The sequence below is a fragment of the Haliotis rubra genome, unplaced genomic scaffold (assembly GCF_003918875.1).
Source record: "Haliotis rubra isolate DU_JTF1 unplaced genomic scaffold, ASM391887v1 Scf2651, whole genome shotgun sequence".
In the NCBI taxonomy this organism is placed as follows: Eukaryota; Metazoa; Mollusca; class Gastropoda; order Lepetellida; family Haliotidae; genus Haliotis; species Haliotis rubra.
Window position 1 is genome coordinate 2,631 of NW_025766727.1, and position 20,641 is coordinate 23,271.

Sequence of the window (20,641 nt, forward strand, 5' to 3'; positions counted from 1 at the left end):
GCATTCAGTCGTGTATTGTAGGGCAAGGAGGTCCCACAAAGTACTGAAAAAGACACTTAGACTGTGTAAGAGAATCATATCTTAACATATTCAGTTAAGTAAAAGCTTCTATAGTTCATATAAATGTATTCGATATTTGCTGAAACAACTTTCTCAATAATTTATAGACCCGTGAAGGTCCGGGTTAGAATATTGATCTTCAGTCACCCATGCTTGTCGTCAGAGGCGACTAACAGGATCGGGTGGTCAGGTTCGTTGACTTGGTTGACACATGTATGTCATTGGTTCCCAATTGCGCAGATCGATGCTCATGCTGTTGATCACTGGATTTTCTGGTCCAGGCTCGATTATTTACAGACCTCCGCTATATAGCTGGAATATTGCTGAGTGCGGCATAAAACTAAACTCATTCATTCACTCAGTGATTTATAGGAATACTATAAGTTCATCTGCCTAACACTCATAAAATATAGGCCTGATGTGTATAAGATCACAAACGATCTCTTCCAATTGTAATTATAGCCTTCCTTTTTGAATGTTTGTCGTCCTGGTATTAAAAGCTTAAATGCATTTGCGTAGAACATAAAGCTGTTCATAGGAAGGTTTATTAGATTTGGACAATTAGTGTGATCGTCGATGTAAACTTATACCCACCCTTGCTTTCTTTCAATTATACAAAATTCATCACCTGTATTCTGTCCGGGGGCGCCTGTTACTCCACCTGGTGGTGCTTGACCTAAGAAAAGACATAAAGCAGTTCGGAGGTAGTCGTGATCCTTTGTTTCTGTCGTTGTCTTGCTGACATGCATGGAGTACCCGGCTGACATACAGGTTTATCCGCATGACACTAATATAGGCTTGATTTAAATAAGGTCGACAAACGATACATTTGACTAGATTATGAAGCTCTTCATGGGATAGAATATCTAACAGGTTTAAAATGATATTTTCACGATAAATCAGAAACCTAACTCCCTGTTATGAGTAAACCTTGTAATTTGTAGGTAAATTCAACTACAATGTAAAAATCGATATTATTTCCTAATTAGGACTTAGTATCTAGTATAATATATTTTCTATGTGACCCTAATACGCTTCAGTAACTCCCCGTTATCCGCAAACGTTGTAGTTTGTAGGTAAAGTCAACTACAATATAAAATCGAACAATCCCAAAAGTTAAATCTTACCAAGTACATAAACAGTCTTGTTTGCACTATAGTCTGCACTTAGGACAGAACACCTGAACTGTCTTCCACTGTCTAGATACGAGACTGTGTGAACCAGTGTTGACGCCCTGTATATTGACATTCCGCTACTGAAGTAGGACGGTCGTAGGTGATGTTTTGGTCGTTGGGGTACCGTGTCCAGGTGGTGAACTCGCTGTTTACAGATCGCCACTCCCATGTCCACAGGTTCTGGAGGTTGTTCTCATCAAACTGGTTCCCAATCCTGCCTGTACATCTGATTGACAAAAGAGCTGACCATAGTCATATTGGATCCTGTCAGGAGTAGGGAACATCTCTATCTGCTCTGGGTAGGCTGTAAGAAAGTATATAGATATTGTCTGTCACCATTTGGGGCAATCGGCGTAGAAGAATGCCGATATTAACAGTACAATTACACTTATAAATGCTGTATAAGACTGTAATGGGAATTGTTTAAATGGTGTATAGATATCCAGTTAATTTGCATGAGTGACCCCTTATTCGATTGTTTAAATGCATTCAATATAAAAATTGTAACTCATATGCTGTCAACACTTATATTTAGAAACAGGCAATAAGTTTACACATTAAGAATATATCACACTGACCCAAACTCACAGCTAACAGGGCAGGTATACAAGACACATGAGATGACTTGAGAAATACACTAAAAAATATAATTAAGCAATTTAAATGTCAAATATAAATGTCTTATATATATATTCTAATTTCTTCGCACATATACACATACGCACACACACACACATATATATATATATATATATACGCACAAAATGTCCAAAGTAGTACAGGTGTTCAGTCATAAATATTGCATAGATAAATAAAAACAGAATGCCGTTTTCTCCAACATGTTTCGTTCTTTACTCTTCTATTGTACAATCTCCTGAAGAGTAAAGAGCAAAGAACATTAGCTTAACAACATTCTATTATATCTAATATATCTCTCTATATATATATACCGTTTAATTACATTATATATCTATCTAATATATATCGATATATACCGCTGACATACAACTTCATCTGCATAACTCTCTTAAAATATAGTCCTGATTTAGATCAGGTCACAAACGATCTCTTCAATTGTAATTATAGTCTTCCTTTTTGAATCTTTGTCGTCCTGGTATATAAAACTTAAATGCATTTGAGTAGAGAACATGAAGCTGTTCATAGGAGAGAATGTAACAGGTTTATTGTGAAATATGTATATGTGTGTGTCTCAAGGACAGAGACGTTTCAGATTTAGTAGATATTAACATTACACACTTCCAGCTGTGATGTTTATAGTTGCCTCATCATTTCCATCTGTGCCAACCAAGTGTGAAGTTTTGCAGTAGTAGTATGTAGAAGCAGCATCAGCACATCTCAGATCTGTCAGGATGAACTGTATGTTGCCTGTTGCTCCACTGATAGAACCCGAGGCTGTCATCCGCTGCTGTAGACCTGTGTCCACTACTTGAACTGACGAATCTGTGTTGGTCATTCGTATTATAGTGTGATCAGTGCCAGTAGAAGACTTCTTGCCAATCTCCATGCCATACACTGTAGTTATCCCAGGTGCATTTGGCCTGCACCCGACAGTCAACTGAGATGTTGGGTTTCTGCCCCCGATTGTTATTTGGCTTGGTGAAGCGGTCAGGCTTGCCCCAGTGGCTGAAAAACACCCAAGTACTTGAATTTACATCAATTCAATAACAAGGACGATTTATTCATTCATATAAATATGTGCCATGAAAATATATACTGTATAGCATAGTAGCGTAGCGTAGCAGGGCTTGTGAAGGGCTGCGGCGATGATGACTGATTCCTAATATAGAACTTTTAAGTAACGTGTTTCAGTTTAAAGCACACATGTTGAAATCTGATATTTGTGAAACAGATTCGATTTTCTTTGAGGGTGTACACAAGTGAATATAATCACAATGGAAAACTCTTCTCTTCTTCTACATCAGCACCGACTGATCAAGCATTTTATAGAAGCTTCCGTAAAGATTTATTTAGACCAAGTGCAGCAATTACGTAACGACCAGACTTCAACATATTTCATCCGGGCCATATCAAATCTCGTTAGAGGACTGTGAGCTGAGCACACTGCCCTTCCTTCATAAATATATATGGAAATGTTCTTGAAGCACATACTCCCAGGTCCTAAACATATCCCTTCTTGGGTCCCTGGAAATAGTGATCAGTCACCTATATCCCATTTTCATCATTCTGCCCAACTCAGGAAGATCAATCGATGACCATGGCCGTTTCCATGAGACTTCCTTACACTGATCTTTCTCAGTGCTTCAGTCACTGAATCCCCAGGCCCTGACTCAGTTACTTACAGGCCAAATTCATGTGCAAAGTATCCTTCCTTGACATCTGTATGATGGACAGAACACATTAGAGTCCGTCAACCAAAAAGCTTAAGTACCCTCTGTATACCTTACGATGAATATATCTATACCGAATGCTAACATTAACAATACAACCAGTTAAGCTCAAATACAGGTTTGCTATCCGAATGACAAGTAAAGAAGACAGAAACATAAAAGTGGATGTGGGATTGTAATCAGAATGCTGGGGCAGACTGATGGTCAAAAGCGATGGGAGAATACCACTGGGCTAAGTGTATGCTTTCAAAATGTCAGTAATGTGTATAGCTACCCTTGACGGAAATGTGCCACGGATTGTCGATGTCATTGAATGTCAGACAATTATGCCAGAATTATATATGCTTTTATAGTGCTGTGGTATATCATTAATAGGCAAGACATTTCTGAAATTTACGCTCTTGATAAATATGTAAATTAACCAGTTGTACAAAACTCACTACTTGCAGGCTTTGCGGAAGGAGTTTTTGGTTGTTGTTGACCTGAAACAAATACGTAGCAGTTAGGAAGTAGACCTGATCCTTTCGTTTCTGTTGCTTTCCTGCTAACATGCATGAGATACGCTGCTAACATAATGGTTCATATGTATAACACATTTACAATACAGACCAGATTCGGATAAGGTCACAGACGATTTCTTCCCATTGTAATTACAGCATTCCTGCGTGAGTGTTTGTCGTCCTGGTATTATGTGTTAAATGTATTTGAGTAGAACAGCAAGCTGATTGTATATATAGAAGATACAACAGGAACTGCATTCGACCGGAACAGCAATCACAAGCTTTTCGGTCCAATAAAAAAATACACGAATGCCGTTAAAGAAGGATAATGTCGTTTATAGTCAGACGATGGCGGCTTTGACACCAAAATGTCAATAATGTGATATGGCCACCATTGTCTGAAATATGTGCCAGGGGTGACAGCTTTAGCGTGATCGTAGATGTAATCTTATATAACCTGCTCTTGCGTTTTTGAATTATACAAAATTCACCACTTTCGGGATGAGATGATAGTTCTGGTTCTGCCGTCACCTGACAAAAGATGTAAATCAGTTAGGAGATAGTTCTGATCCCTTGTTTTGCCTTTTTCCTGCTAACATGAATGGTGTACCCGCTGACATATAGTTTTCTCAGGAATTATTGAGAAAGTCTTTGTTTCCAAACACTGAGCATAGCATTTAACAATAGGTGTTACATTATGTAGTAAGGTACTCATGATAGGAGGCAACTCTTGTGGAAGCAGTAATGGACCTAAATACATCGAGAGTTATCTCCCTGGTGTAACAGGCGACTTCTTTTGTTGATATGACAGTCAGAAGAGAACTGAAAGCTGGTTCTAGATGATTTTGAAAGCGGTGTGACTATTGCAAAAGAGTTAGCTGTAACATGTTTCCTGCAAAATTTGATCGGTAGTGTACCTAGAGCGCATTCAGTCGTGTATTGTAGGGCAAGGAGGTCCCACAAAGTACTGAAAAGACACTTAGACTGTAAGAGAATCATATCTTAACATATTCAGTTAAGTAAAGCTTCTATAGTTCATATAAATGTATTCGATATTTGCTGAAACAACTTTCTCAATAATTTATAGACCCGTGAAGGTCCAGGTTAGAATATTGATCTTCAGTCACCCATGCTTGTCGTCAGAGGCGACTAACAGGATCAAAGGTGGTCAGGTTCGTTGACTTGGTTGACACATGTATGTCATTGGTTCCCAATTGCGCAGATCGATGCTCATGCTGTTGATCACTGGATTTTCTGGTCCAGGCTCGATTATTTACAGACCTCCGCTATATAGCTGGAATATTGCTGAGTGCGGCATAAAACTAAACTCATTCATTCACTCAGTGATTTATAGGAATACTATAAGTTCATCTGCCTAACACTCATAAAATATAGGCCTGATGTGTATAAGATCACAAACGATCTCTTCCAATTGTAATTATAGCCTTCCTTTTTGAATGTTTGTCGTCCTGGTATTAAAAGCTTAAATGCATTTGCGTAGAACATAAAGCTGTTCATAGGAAGGTTTATTAGATTTGGACAATTAGTGTGATCGTCGATGTAAACTTATACCCACCCTTGCTTTCTTTCAATTATACAAAATTCATCACCTGTATTCTGTCCGGGGGCGCCTGTTACTCCACCTGGTGGTGCTTGACCCTAGAAAAGACATAAAGCAGTTCGAGGAGGTAGTCGTGATCCTTTGTTTCTGTCGTTGTCTTGCTGACATGCATGGAGTACCCGGCTGACATACAGGTTTATCACGCATGACACTAATATAGGAAGGCAGTTTAAATAAGGTCGACAAACGATACATTTGACTAGATTATGAAGCTCTTCATGGGATAGAATATCTAACAGGTTTAAAATGATATTTTCACGATAAATCAGAAACCTAACTCCCTGTTATGAGTAAACCTTGTAATTTGTAGGTAAATTCAACTACAATGTAAAAATCGATATTATTTCCTAATTAGGACTTAGTATCTAGTATAATATATTTTCTATGTGACCCTAATACGCTTCAGTAACTACCCGTTATCCGCAAACGTTGTAGTTTGTAGGTAAAGTCAACTACAATATAAAATCGAACAATCCCAAAAGTTAAATCTTACCAAGTACATAAACAGTCTTGTTTGCACTATAGTCTGCACTTAGGACAGAACACCTGAACTGTCTTCCACTGTCTAGATACGAGACTGTGTGAACCAGTGTTGACGCCCTGTATATTGACATTCCGCTACTGAAGTAGGACGGTCGTAGGTGATGTTTTGGTCGTTGGGGTACCGTGTCCAGGTGGTGAACTCGCTGTTTACAGATCGCCACTCCCATGTCCACAGGTTCTGGAGGTTGTTCTCATCAAACTGGTTCCCAATCCTGCCTGTACATCTGATTGACAAGAGCTGACCATAGTCATATTGGATCCTGTCAGGAGTAGGGAACATCTCTATCTGCTCTGGGTAGGCTGTAAGAAAGTATATAGATATTGTCTGTCACCATTTGGGGCAATCGGCGTAGAAAAGAATGCCGATATTAACAGTACAATTACACTTATAAATGCTGTATAAGACTGTAATGGGAATTGTTTAAATGGTGTATAGATATCCAGTTAATTTGCATGAGTGACCCTTATTCGATTGTTTAAATGCATTCAATATAAAATTGTAACTCATATGCTGTCAACACTTATATTTAGAAACAGGCAATAAGTTTACACATTAAGAATATATCACACTGACCCAAACTCACAGCTAACAGGGCAGGTATACAAGACACATGAGATGACTTGAAATACACTAAAAATATAATTAAGCAATTTAAATGTCAAATATAAATGTCTTATATATATATTCTAATTTCTTCGCACATATACACATACGCACACACACACACATATATATATATATATATATACGCACAAAATGTCCAAAGTAGTACAGGTGTTCAGTCATAAATATTGCATAGATAAATAAAAACAGAATGCCGTTTTCTCCAACATGTTTCGTTCTTTACTCTTCTATTGTACAATCTCCTGAAGAGTAAAGGAGCAGAAACATGTTATCGAAAAACGGCAATTTTTATTATCTATCATATATATATATATACCGTTTAATTACATTATATATCTATCTAATATATATCGATATATACCGCTGACATACAACTTCATCTGCATAACTCTCTTAAAATATAGTCTGATTTAGATCAGGTCACAAACGATCTCTTCAATTGTAATTATAGTCTTCCTTTTTGAATCTTTGTCGTCCTGGTATATAAAACTTAAATGCATTTGAGTAGAACATGAAGCTGTTCATAGGAGAGAATGTAACAGGTTTATTGTGAAATATGTATATGTGTGTGTCTCAAGGACAGAGACGTTTCAGATTTAGTAGATATTAACATTACACACTTCCAGCTGTGATGTTTATAGTTGCCTCATCATTTCCATCTGTGCCAACCAAGTGTACAGTTTTGCAGTAGTATGTAGAAGCAGCATCAGCACATCTCAGATCTGTCAGGATGAACTGTATGTTGCCTGTTGCTCCACTGATAGAACCCGAGGCTGTCATCCGCTGCTGTAGACCTGTGTCCACTACTTGAACTGACGAATCTGTGTTGGTCATTCGTATTATAGTGTGATCAGTGCCAGTAGAAGACTTCTTGCCAATCTCCATGCCATACACTGTAGTTATCCCAGGTGCATTTGGCCTGCACCCGACAGTCAACTGAGATGTTGGGTTTCTGCCCCCGATTGTTATTTGGCTTGGTGAAGCGGTCAGGCTTGCCCCAGTGGCTGAAAAACACCCAAGTACTTGAATTTACATCAATTCAATAACAAAGGACGATTTATTCATTCATATAAATATGTGCCATGAAAATATATACTGTATAGCATAGTAGCGTAGCGTAGCAGGGCTTAATGAAGGACTGCGGCGATGATGACTGATTCCTAATATAGAACTTTTAAGTAACGTGTTTCAGTTTAAAGCACACATGTTGAAATCTGATATTTGTGAAACAGATTCGATTTTCTTTGAGGGTGTACACAAGTGAATATAATCACAATGGAAAACTCTTCTCTTCTTCTACATCAGCACCGACTGATCAAGCATTTTATAGAAGCTTCCGTAAAGATTTATTTAGACCAAGTGCAGCAATTACATTAACGACCAGACTTCAACATATTTCATCCGGGCCATATCAAATCTCGTTAGAGGACTGTGAGCTGAGCACACTGCCCTTCCTTCATAAATATATATGGAAATGTTCTTGAAGCACATACTCCCAGGTCCTAAACATATCCTTCTTGGGTCCCTGGAAATAGTGATCAGTCACCTATATCCCATTTTCATCATTCTGCCCAACTCAGGAAGATCAATCGATGACCATGGCCGTTTCCATGAGACTTCCTTACACTGATCTTTCTCAGTGCTTCAGTCACTGAATCCCCAGGCCCTGACTCAGTTACTTACAGGCCAAATTCATGTGCAAAGTATCCTTCCTTGACATCTGTATGATGGACAGAACACATTAGAGTCCGTCAACCAAAGAAGCTTAAGTACCCTCTGTATACCTTACGATGAATATATCTATACCGAATGCTAACATTAACAATACAACCAGTTAAGCTCAAATACAGGTTTGCTATCCGAATGACAAGTAAAGAAGACGAAACATAAAAGTGGATGTGGGATTGTAATCAGAATGCTGGGGCAGACTGATGGTCAAAAAAGCGATGGGAGAATACCACTGGGCTAAGTGTATGCTTTCAAAATGTCAGTAATGTGTATAGCTACCCTTGACGGAAATGTGCCACGGATTGTCGATGTCATTGAATGTCCAGACAATTATGCCAGAATTATATATGCTTTGATAGTGCTGTGGTATATCATTAATAGGCAAGACATTTCTGAAATTTACGCTCTTGATAAATATGTAAATTAACCAGTTGTACAAAACTCACTACTTGCAGGCTTTGCGGAAGGAGTTTTGGTTGTTGTTGACCTGAAACAAATACGTAGCAGTTAGGAAGTAGACCTGATCCTTTCGCTTCTGTTGCTTTCCTGCTAACATGCATGAGATACGCTGCTAACATAATGGTTCATATGTATAACACATTTACAATACAAACCAGATTCGGATAAAGGTCACAGACGATTTCTTCCCATTGTAATTACAGCATTCCTGCGTGAGTGTTTGTCGTCCTGGTATCATGTGTTAAATGTATTTGAGTAGAACAGCAAGCTGATTGTATATATAGAAGATACAACAGGAACTGCATTCGACCGGAACAGCAATCACAAGCTTTTCGGTCCAATAAAAATACACGAATGCCGTTAAAGAAGGACAATGTCGTTTATAGTCAGACGATGATGCTTTGACACCAAAATGTCAATAATGTGATATGGCCACCGTTGTCTGAAATATGTGCCAGGGTGACAGCTTTAGCGTGATCGTAGATGTAATCTTATATAACCTGCTCTTGCGTTTTTTGAATTATACAAAACTCACCACTTTCGGGATGAGATGATAGTTCTGGTTCTGCGTCACCTGACAAAAGATGTAAATCAGTTAGGAGATAGTTCTGATCCCTTGTTTTGCCTTTTTCCTGCTAACATGAATGGATTGTACCCGCTGACATATAGTTTTCTCAGGAATTATTGAAAGTCTTTGTTTCCAAACACTGAGCATAGCATTTAACAATAGGTGTTACATTATGTAGTAAGGTACTCATGATAGGAGGCAACTCTTGTGGGCTTAGTAATGGACCTAAATACATCGAGAGTTATCTCCCTGGTGTAACAGGCGACTTCTTTTGTTGATATGACAGTCAGAAGAGAACTGAAAGCTGGTTCTAGATGATTTTGAAAGCGGTGTGACTATTGCAAAGAGTTAGCTGTAACATGTTTCCTGCAAAATTTGATCGGTAGTGTACCTAGGCGCATTCAGTCGTGTATTGTAGGGCAAGGAGGTCCCACAAAGTACTGAAAAGACACTTAGACTGTAAGAGAATCATATCTTAACATATTCAGTTAAGTAAAGCTTCTATAGTTCATATAAATGTATTCGATATTTGCTGAAACAACTTTCTCAATAATTTATAGACCCGTGAAGGTCCGGGTTAGAATATTGATCTTCAGTCACCCATGCTTGTCGTCAGAGGCGACTAACAGGATCGGGTGGTCAGGTTCGTTGACTTGGTTGACACATGTATGTCATTGGTTCCCAATTGCGCAGATCGATGCTCATGCTGTTGATCACTGGATTTTCTGGTCCAGGCTCGATTATTTACAGACCTCCGCTATATAGCTGGAATATTGCTGAGTGCGGCATAAACTAAACTCATTCATTCACTCAGTGATTTATAGGAATACTATAAGTTCATCTGCCTAACACTCATAAAATATAGGCCTGATGTGTATAAGATCACAAACGATCTCTTCCAATTGTAATTATAGCCTTCCTTTTTGAATGTTTGTCGTCCTGGTATTAAAAGCTTAAATGCATTTGCGTAGAACATAAAGCTGTTCATAGGAAGGTTTATTAGATTTGGACAATTAGTGTGATCGTCGATGTAAACTTATACCCACCCTTGCTTTCTTTCAATTATACAAAATTCATCACCTGTATTCTGTCCGGGGGCGCCTGTTACTCCACCTGGTGGTGCTTGACCTAAGAAAAGACATAAAGCAGTTCGGAGGTAGTCGTGATCCTTTGTTTCTGTCGTTGTCTTGCTGACATGCATGGAGTACCCGGCTGACATACAGGTTTATCCCATGACACTAATATAGGCTTGATTTAGATAAAGGTCGACAAACGATACATTTGACTAGATTATGAAGCTCTTCATGGGATAGAATATCTAACAGGTTTAAAATGATATTTTCACGATAAATCAGAAACCTAACTCCCTGTTATGAGTAAACCTTGTAATTTGTAGGTAAATTCAACTACAATGTAAAAATCGATATTATTTCCTAATCAGGACTTAGTATCTAGTATAATATATTTTCTATGTGACCCTAATACGCTTCAGTAACTCCCCGTTATCCGCAAACGTTGTAGTTTGTAGGTAAAGTCAACTACAATATAAAATCGAACAATCCCAAAAGTTAAAATCTTACCAAATTACATAAACAGTCTTGTTTGCACTATAGTCTGCAATTAGGACAGAACACCTGAACTGTCTTCCACTGTCTAGATACGAGACTGTGTGAACCAGTGTTGACGCCCTGTATATTGACATTCCGCTACTGAAGTAGGACGGTCGTAGGTGATGTTTTGGTCGTTGGGGTACCGTGTCCAGGAGCTGAACTCGCTGTTTACAGATCGCCACTCCCATGTCCACAGGTTCTGGAGGTTGTTCTCATCAAACTGGTTCCCAATCCTGCCTGTACATCTGATTGACAAGAGCTGACCATAGTCATATTGGATCCTGTCAGGAGTAGGGAACATCTCTATCTGCTCTGGGTAGGCTGTAAGAAAGTATATAGATATTGTCTGTCACCATTTGGGGCAATCGGCGTAGAAGAATGCCGATATTAACAGTACAATTACACTTATAAATGCTGTATAAGACTGTAATGGGAATTGTTTAAATGGTGTAAAGATATCCAGTTAATTTGCATGAGTGACCCCTTATTCGATTGTTTAAATGCATTCAATATAAAATTGTAACTCATATGCTGTCAACACTTATATTTAGAAACAGGCAATAAGTTTACATTAAGAATATATCACACTGACCCAAACTCACAGCTAACAGGGCAGGTATACAAGACACATGAGATGACTTGAGAAATACACTAAAAATATAATTAAGCAATTTAAATGTCAAATATAAATGTCTTATATATATATTCTAATTTCTTAAGCACATACACAGCAAAAATAACTTGGTTTCCGTTCTTGCGGAAACCTAATGAATACTGGGTAATGTAGGTTTCCGCTAGGTTTCAGTATGCGGAAACAGACAATGCGAGTTTCCGCATAGTTTACAAAACTGAAACTAACAAATCTAGGTTTCCGTCATGTTTCTACAACTGAAACTATCATTATGCGTTTCCATTTAGTTTCAGTTCGCTGAAACATTCATAGCAAAATGACTTAGTTTCCGTTATTGCGGAAACCTATTGGATACTGGGTAATGTAGGTTTCCGCTAGGTTTCTGTTGGTTTCAGCTTAGATGAAATGGCAAACTTAGCTTTGTGCTGTTCCATTGGGGGACAATATTTACTTACTGTTATATTTGCAAGATAATTTCTATGTACAGAATCCCAGCTAGGGTCCATGCGGGAAGCAAAAGTACTGTACGTTCCCGTAGTCCCTAGTATGTTGATCAACCTTCAGGTGTACATTTGTCATAGACTAGTTTTTACTGTCCTTCGAAGACAGGTAAGTACATGAGTTTGTTTTTTATTTCATGTACACATTTACAAATTTAGATTTACGACTTTCCTAGTCACGATATGGCTGCCGATGTGACTTTGTGTGGGTGGGTGGGTAGGTAGGTAGGTAGCTAGGTAGGTAGGTAGGCGGGTGAGAAGCCACATCAAGAGGGAATCTTCAGCATTGGAGAACACAACTTCTGCATGAATATGCAAATACAAATATGTCAAAACCCTACAACATTTTATGCATATGATGAAATGATGTCTACTAGTGCAGGCATAATATACTTGCTGTGGTATTTATTAAACAGATTTCAAATTCAAATGTTTATTGTATGAAAGGTCATGGGCCCATATACATGAAATGTACATTTGAAGCTGCCTCAATGTTGTATCTTAACATATACACACTAACAATCTCACATAGTAAAGACTTGGCAACTTGCTGACAATCATGAAGCTTCTATTGCACTCATACTGATCAAGCAGCCATCCTCTGATCTGGTACATATGAAACAGAGCCTGAGATGAGACATTTGTTTCATAACACAGAAAGGGAAATATAACCAAGTTGATTACAACAAGGCTTGAACCAGTCCACAACCACAAACAGATGGTGTATGCTCTACCCAAGATCTGTGGGTGAATATGAAGATTTCCTGGTTGATGTCTGGCACAACATCGTTGCCATGCTCATCGTCCCACACAGACTCTGCATCATCCTACAAATACAATACATACAATGCTTGAGTAAAACTACAAAACAGCCAAAGTAACTCGTGTATACATGTTCAAAAAAACATGCACAGTGGTACATCTGATCACAATGAAATTATAAAATTAGAACGACTAATTTGTAGATGTAACCAAAGATCTTTTCACAATTACAAAGGAAAGATCTGTAGTATACATGTATATTGTATCTTCCATTGGACATGTCACTTATTTGATTGATTGGTACCAGAAAATGGTATCAACCCAGTATTCTGAAGCAAATTGTGGTAATATTTATTACTGTTACTGTACTCATATTCAAGGTAACATCTACTACCAAATCCATAATTGAAATCTAAGCATAGGTAAGAGGGTACATACATATTTTGAATAGATAAAGAATCATGTTTAAACACTGAATGAAACACCTGATTATATATGTGATCTTATTCATTTCAAATTGAAATGACCAACTCAACTGAGAAAAGCATACAAAACCTAACATTTCCCTTGAATGAAAAAATCGTAGGTATTTCTTAGTTTTATCAACATTCACAACAATATAATAACATAAAATATTACTTTTTAATGTGACCTTTACTTTATTTTATAAACTGTAAAGATGCGTAACACAACTTATTCACTTTCAGTTACATATCTGATATACAATAATTAAATATATTCGTTATTGATATATGATGGATAACAAAGGGCAGATCAAACTGAAGTCGTTATGTGAAACCTATGAAGTGAAGCATCTTTGACGACTAACCTGATGAGAAACTGCCGTCCATCCCAGGCGGATTCCTTGTTTCCTTGAAACAAACGACTGGCAGAGCGGACAGAAAACTGGTCTTTTTCTTGGAACTGAAAAACATATCAACTTATAATTTCACTGGAATCCGCATTGTGACATTTTGAGTGATTATATCTTTCACAAAGATAGAAATTTATTTTAAGTATCGATTTGAGTGTTAACTTGTTTTTGACTAATTGCTGATGAATAAAAGTATTGTTTTGAATTTCCTTTAATGAAAGTAGAACGTAATGGTATGGTGTAACTATAAATGATTACCAAGCCAAACCCCTCTTGTCAATCCTCAACAGAAGTCAGTGGATCCACAATACGTATCTGCAATAGGTGAAAAAATGATTATTTTACAAATTTTATACGTGAATTGTCAATGCATTAATAAGGCTAAGAGGTTTCATAATTGATTACACAAATTATTACACAAAGCTATGAGTGTAAAGTATATGTCATAAATAATTGTTTTAATGGATTTATGGAAATGATAAAATAGATGAGTTGCTTGCTTTCCTATCATACTTTGCATACTATTTATTAGCTGTTTTGTTCGCCGTATCAATGGAATGGAGGTGTATTGAAATAAGCCATTGTGGCAGGATTCCCAATCCTGGTTTAATTTGTTTTTGAATAAAAATATGTTTACACTAAAAATAGATGAACTGGAGTACAATTGGATAAAATACCGCCATATAGCTGGAATATTGCTGAGTGCGGCGTCATACTAAACTCCACTCACTTACGCTATAATGAGCTGACATTACATATATAGACTAGTAATAAGTAAGAAAGCTTATAATGCACGGGAATAGTATGCGTAGATATAGGTGTAGAACTGAAAAGAATGAACATGATATAAGTATGTCCTGTACTTGCATGTTTTGCAGGCTCCAATAAGGTAGAGTTACTTACATGATGAAGGTTTACGTCAGCAGAAATATTTTCATTATATTTTACTCCTGACAGGTTTTGAAAATACCTATTTGCCACTAACACAAGTTCTCGTAGGTAGGACTCATGAGCTCGATCAGGACTTTTAAATTAACGTGAATATGTTTTTCAGGTTATTCACTGTTAATTATCTCTAGGCCTACATGTTGATGCTTGACACTGAGGAGGGAGGAGCAATTAGTGCCCATAATGCGATGAAAAAGACCCATAAGCTCATAACAGCCCACTGTTGTCACTTTGGGTACTCACATTCAATCTGTTCGTTTCCACCTTTTGCGGTCCCCTTTGATGTCAGCGAAAGTGTAAACAAATAAAACAATGGCGACCGGATCACGTCCGCAGAGACTACCTAAATCATTATAAAAACACACAGCTGACATTTTGAGTTGACCCTTGGTATGTTTATTTTGTTATTGTATAACAAAGGAAAGATATTGTCAAACTGTAATATTGGAATTTAGATTAAAAAGCAACAACAAAGTGTTTTTCCATTAGTCTTTGCAGAGACGCCATTTCATAACCGCTCTCAGTTTTCCTCCAAAGCACTGGAAGAGAGAGAATTCGATGCCTGGAAAGAAAGATGGAAATGGCTGCGAAAACTCGCGAGTACAACGACCCTGTCGAATAAGACCAAGTTATTGTGGTGTCACAAATAACGTTTAATGAATTATTATTTGCTTTACGTACTGAAATCCAGATTGGTAAAGCAAGTTTAATCTGTCGCATTACAGCTAACTGGCCATAGGCATCGTCACTATGTATTATTCGACTTACATGTTAATTTAGTTGCAGCTAGACATTGAAGTTGTGTAATATCCATTTGATATTGTTCATATTTTTGCACATGGGTCATGAATCATCTCAGCTACAAAGGTATAATTTCCGTTTTATTTTCAACGAAAAGTGCGTGTCGCGTTGGCAATTGTAACATGGCGGTCTATATGGGAAAGAATGCGCAATGTTATATATATGTTGCTCGGCGTAACTGCAATGCGGAAAATTATGTATCATGACCAAGATGATTTCTAACAACCTGCATGAAATCTGACAAGCAAATATGGAAAAACTGAATTAATGAAAATTACTACAACTACACTAAAATAGCATGCAAGTCTATGAGAATTTTACCGACTGGCGAAGTATTTTTGAGTCCCACGACTGTACAGTTTTGCTCGAACTATTTCAAACGATGGTGAAGTAAACAAGTTCATCTTAAAACACAGGCCATGTTTAAAAATATAGCAAATAGATTATATATTATTAGATGTTGTATTAATTTAGGCTGCCGTAGGAAACATGTGTCACGGCTACTCCTTGAGGAAAAGATTACACTTTCATTGAAGGTATAAGTTTATGGTATTACGAAATATATACACTTATTTTGAAGATGGAGCATAGTAAGTTTATTGATATATTTTTACAAATGAACTATATTTAAAGCTGACAGTAAATGGATTTATTAACTGGTAATTCGCAGAATTATGATTTCTATTTTGACTAACAATAAATTTTAATTTACACTTGTGTAATGAATAAATTCAATTTTGATTACACATTACTGTATTATTTGGCAGCAGGTTAGCATGATATCTAAATACCTATCGACATACAAGGAAGGTACCATTTAATATTTATTAGAGAATTTAGTGATATAATTTGTATTTTATGAGTTGTAATGTTGTTGTAATTGTTTGCTTTTGAAATTTGAATGAATAGAAATGTAGTTAAAAGTGAAGGAAGAGAAGCGATTTTTATAGTTGATGATGTTTGAGGATTAGAGTATTGAAGGACTAAGGATGACAGGTAGAATATAAGATACTTGACTTATCTAGTGGACGAGAATAGGGCATTTACTTATTAGTAGAGACAAGCCATAGTGACGTCAACCTTTATATTATAGAAACATAACACAGTGAATATCATCTCTTGTCAGTGCAAGCATTCACCTAGAAACATTGTGTTTTTCAAAATTGACATCCGTAAAACATTCATGTCTTGTATTATTCACTTAAAAATACACACATGCCTTGGTATTATTCACTTAAAAATACACCTCAAAGACTTAATGGTGCAAACATACAGTCATCATCACTGTGAATATACTGTACCTCAATGACTGACTGACTGAGCTTGGTTTTACGCCGCTTTTAGCAACATTCCAGCAACAACACGGCGGGGACACCAGAAATGTACCACACGAACTGCAAGAGACCGAATATAGCACCTGATGAAAATTCATTACCAGTTTAATATTGCTATAGAAAATGCAATAAATGTTCAGAGATATAGAGTACATAACGTATTTATTTACTCCTGGTCTTGGGAACTGCAACTACAGAGCAAATTTTGTATATAGATTGTGTCCCCGTGAAATATGATATTTCATTCGGTCGTCGAAGTGATGAATTGCATAATCGAGTTTAAAAACTAGTAAAGTGTGATAGTTCAATTAAGTCTTTTATCTAAACTTCCTTTTGATTACTATTTAAATCATCCTTGGCATTGTCAGTTTCTTGTTGATTGATGTTTGTAATTTATCAAAATAACTCAGCAATTCGTCAATACTCAGCCATTTTCAGAAACTTGCACATCGCCTAAACAGACTTGTTTGCATCTATCGATTGGCCAGATAGACGAAAGAAAAGGTATGACAACACTCACCATAGACATGACATCACCAGTCGAGTGACGGTTCACGTCAATAAAGTTGCATTCCCTTTGTCTTGGAGTCCAGCAAGGGCATACACAGACGACATCGAACTTGGAAAGAATCTACACTTCATCGCTCTCGTCGTGGGCTAACGTGGAGGACGAGATGAGGCACTAACCAACCGGAGGGATCTCCGCCCAGGAAATTTCATTGGGCTAATCCGACCAACTCTGCAATATAATGAATCTATTTTCAATCATAATGTAATTTTATTTTATGTAATATTTGTATTGTAAGCTGTATACACAGTTATAGCATGACTTCATAGTGGATGTTTGCATGATAGTTGTGTGGCAGAATACCAATAAATGTCCGATGATGCAGCTATGTTTACTACTGTTAATTTGTATAAGAGTTAGTATTTTTCACCTTTATACGATTTTAAATAATTTCATATCTAATATGCTATTTAAGATAATAAGTGAATGAAAAGCACTGATGAAAACTACTATTTGTTATTATTAATGATATATGATTTTCGTAATTGGATTGAGTTATGCCAATATGTTTTTCTTGCCTTGTTTGAGTGTTATATTACCACAGTGTGATCTTTATTTGTTCGAAATGCTTATTCATTCATGTTGAGAAATAGTAATGAATCTTATTATATATTCTGTTTTCTTAAGTAAAATGTCATGTGATAATAACAAATTGCTTATATTGTTTTTAACAAGAGTTTATGATATGAATAGAGAAGAATGGTTAATCGACTCTTTGAAGGTAGCATGAAAACCCGTGAACCTGAAATTGAAACGGGTAACGTTGAAACTACATGCGGAAACTATGCTCCAGATTGTTGGTAACTGAAACTTTTTGAAATCCATATGTCGATTGTTGGTAACTGAACTCATGGAAACGGTTGGAGTCTTATTAATAACTGAAACCCAGGAAACCTGATGGATCTAAAGTTAACTGAAACTCAACGGAAACTTGTCGGAGCGGGTAACGGATAATTTATGGAAACCCGTTGGATCAGGGTAACGGAACCTTGCAGAAACCCTTAGAAAGTAGTAATTAGAAAGTTTGCCCTTGCGGAAATCAATGCAAAAGAACGGAAACTCATCACTGATTCTAGGTGAAACTAAGTTTCAGTCCACTTTCCACTTCCGGTGCTTCGCATTGCGGAAACTATTTTGCTGTGTTACTGAGTTACCCAAATGAGCTAAGAGGGAGTCGAATCATGTGACAGGTTGTCTTCCATGATCCACGTTGCCCTGTACTCTCTCCAGAATTGTTGTAAACCCGAAGAGGTATTGAATGATGTCTTATTAATCGCATATCTCGACTATTCATCGACGAAGTCTTCTGAGGAAAATCCTAAGGCGCGAGTAGTCATACTCGCCATTTTCTTCCTCGATAACCTCGTAGTTCGCTGTTGCGGGAGAGAATGACACGGGTAACCTTTCTACGACTACGAGGTCAAGGCCGTCGGTGTCGCAGAAGGTTGTCCTGTACCCAGACTGAATGGCATACGTGTCGCGATGAGGTGTTAGTATTCCCATCCGACGAAAATATATACATGTCATCCCCGGAATGTTCTATGTTAAGAGACATGTTCGTATTTCTTATAGCCTGTTTACGTCTTCCCGTCAACACAATGATGCCAGTGGCGTTGTCGTTGTGCGCCATTTTGTGATAAGCGAGAGAGAAGGCTGTTTGGTTTACGACCGTGATTAGAGCGCTTATATCGTCAACGCACTCAATACACACAGGTAGAGAAATGGCGGGCATGGAGGTATTTTCGCGATATTACGCGAGTTTGCTGGGAAAATTGGTGAGACGATGACGAGCACGCATGGACTGTATTAGAGACACTTAGCAGTTAAACCTACAGGATGTAGAGGCTATTTCGAGGCGGTAGGTAAGCCCATGTGAAGGAAAATATGAGAGACGACGGGGTGAACACTCACGACTGTGTATAATAAGGGACGATTAGAGCGGGATTAGGTCACTAACTTGTACGTGAGGGGTTACTTTTGAAGTGTGTAGGGACGATGAGGGTGGACACTAGCGGTCGTGTATAATAGGATGATTGAGCAGCTAGGCCACTAACATGTGGCCGGTGGGGTTATTTTCAGTTGAGAGGGTGTAGAGTGAAGGTATACTACTGATTAGTGTATATGATAGGGACGATTGAGTAGCTAGACTGATTAATGATGTAATGCAGGATTATTTTCAGCGAGAGGGTGTAGAAGGATGGTGGGGTACTCGCGGTTATGTGTATGACAGGGAGCGATTATTACTGAAGGAGAGGAAGAGACGGAGGAGTGGACACGAAGGGCGTATATTAGGGTGATGATGCTAGACTGACAACGCACGCATCGTGGGGAATATTTTCGAGGGAGAAGGGGTGAGAGACAGCAGGGTGGAAGACACTCACGATTGCGTATAATAGGGGACGATTAGAGCTGTTAGGGCTGATTAACGATGGTCGTATGGGTTATTGAAGGCTTGGCACACGCGGTGGTTGGAACACTATGAATAAGGAGGAAGACCCATGAGCAGTAATATACGAGCAAACTGTGAAATATGGTGCGAAGATAATAGGAGGCGATTGTCTTCATGCTTGTCGGACGTGTATAGCTTTGTCATGTCTATACATCGCGGACACGTCAATACCCTGGGTGGCAGGACCATTCAGCGACCACTCTCAAACCATATCAATTACAGCTCGCTAAGGCACAGTAAGACGTACTCCTGACCAGCTTTCCGCCATTACTACTGCTACTACCACGGCTACATTACTATCATTGCTACTACTACTACCAACCATGGATTCAAGCAAGATGTGATGCTGTCTAACAACTATGCTATACTGCTGGAAGTGTCCCTGGGTCAGACCACGATGAAGAATTGTCCATTGGCGTGTGGGAAACAGGTGTGTGGTGACAGGGTCTGGGAACAGATTGACCCATGCCGTAAAATTCATCAGCAACATGCAACTGAAATCAAGTGGTCATCAGT

At 37.9% G+C, this 20,641-nt stretch overlaps 2 protein-coding genes across 2 annotated transcripts; both read right to left on the bottom strand.

Annotated features, from left to right (window-relative positions):
• Positions 1-1,259: 1,259 nt before the first annotated feature.
• On the bottom strand, positions 1,260-7,529 carry LOC124280356. The gene is made up of 5 exons (XM_046716263.1): positions 7,514-7,529; positions 6,219-6,568; positions 2,493-2,879; positions 2,091-2,109; positions 1,260-1,461 (listed from the first exon to the last, which is right to left on the bottom strand). Exons 2-5 carry the CDS (start codon positions 6,433-6,435, stop codon positions 1,260-1,262), a joined length of 825 nt encoding a protein of 274 aa, XP_046572219.1. The 5' UTR covers positions 6,436-6,568; positions 7,514-7,529.
• LOC124280357 lies at positions 7,506-19,306 on the bottom strand. The gene is made up of 5 exons (XM_046716265.1): positions 19,258-19,306; positions 11,349-11,579; positions 10,729-10,860; positions 9,616-9,654; positions 7,506-7,897 (listed from the first exon to the last, which is right to left on the bottom strand). Exons 1-5 carry the CDS (start codon positions 19,304-19,306, stop codon positions 7,506-7,508), a joined length of 843 nt encoding a protein of 280 aa, XP_046572221.1.
• Positions 19,307-20,641: the final 1,335 nt, after the last annotated feature.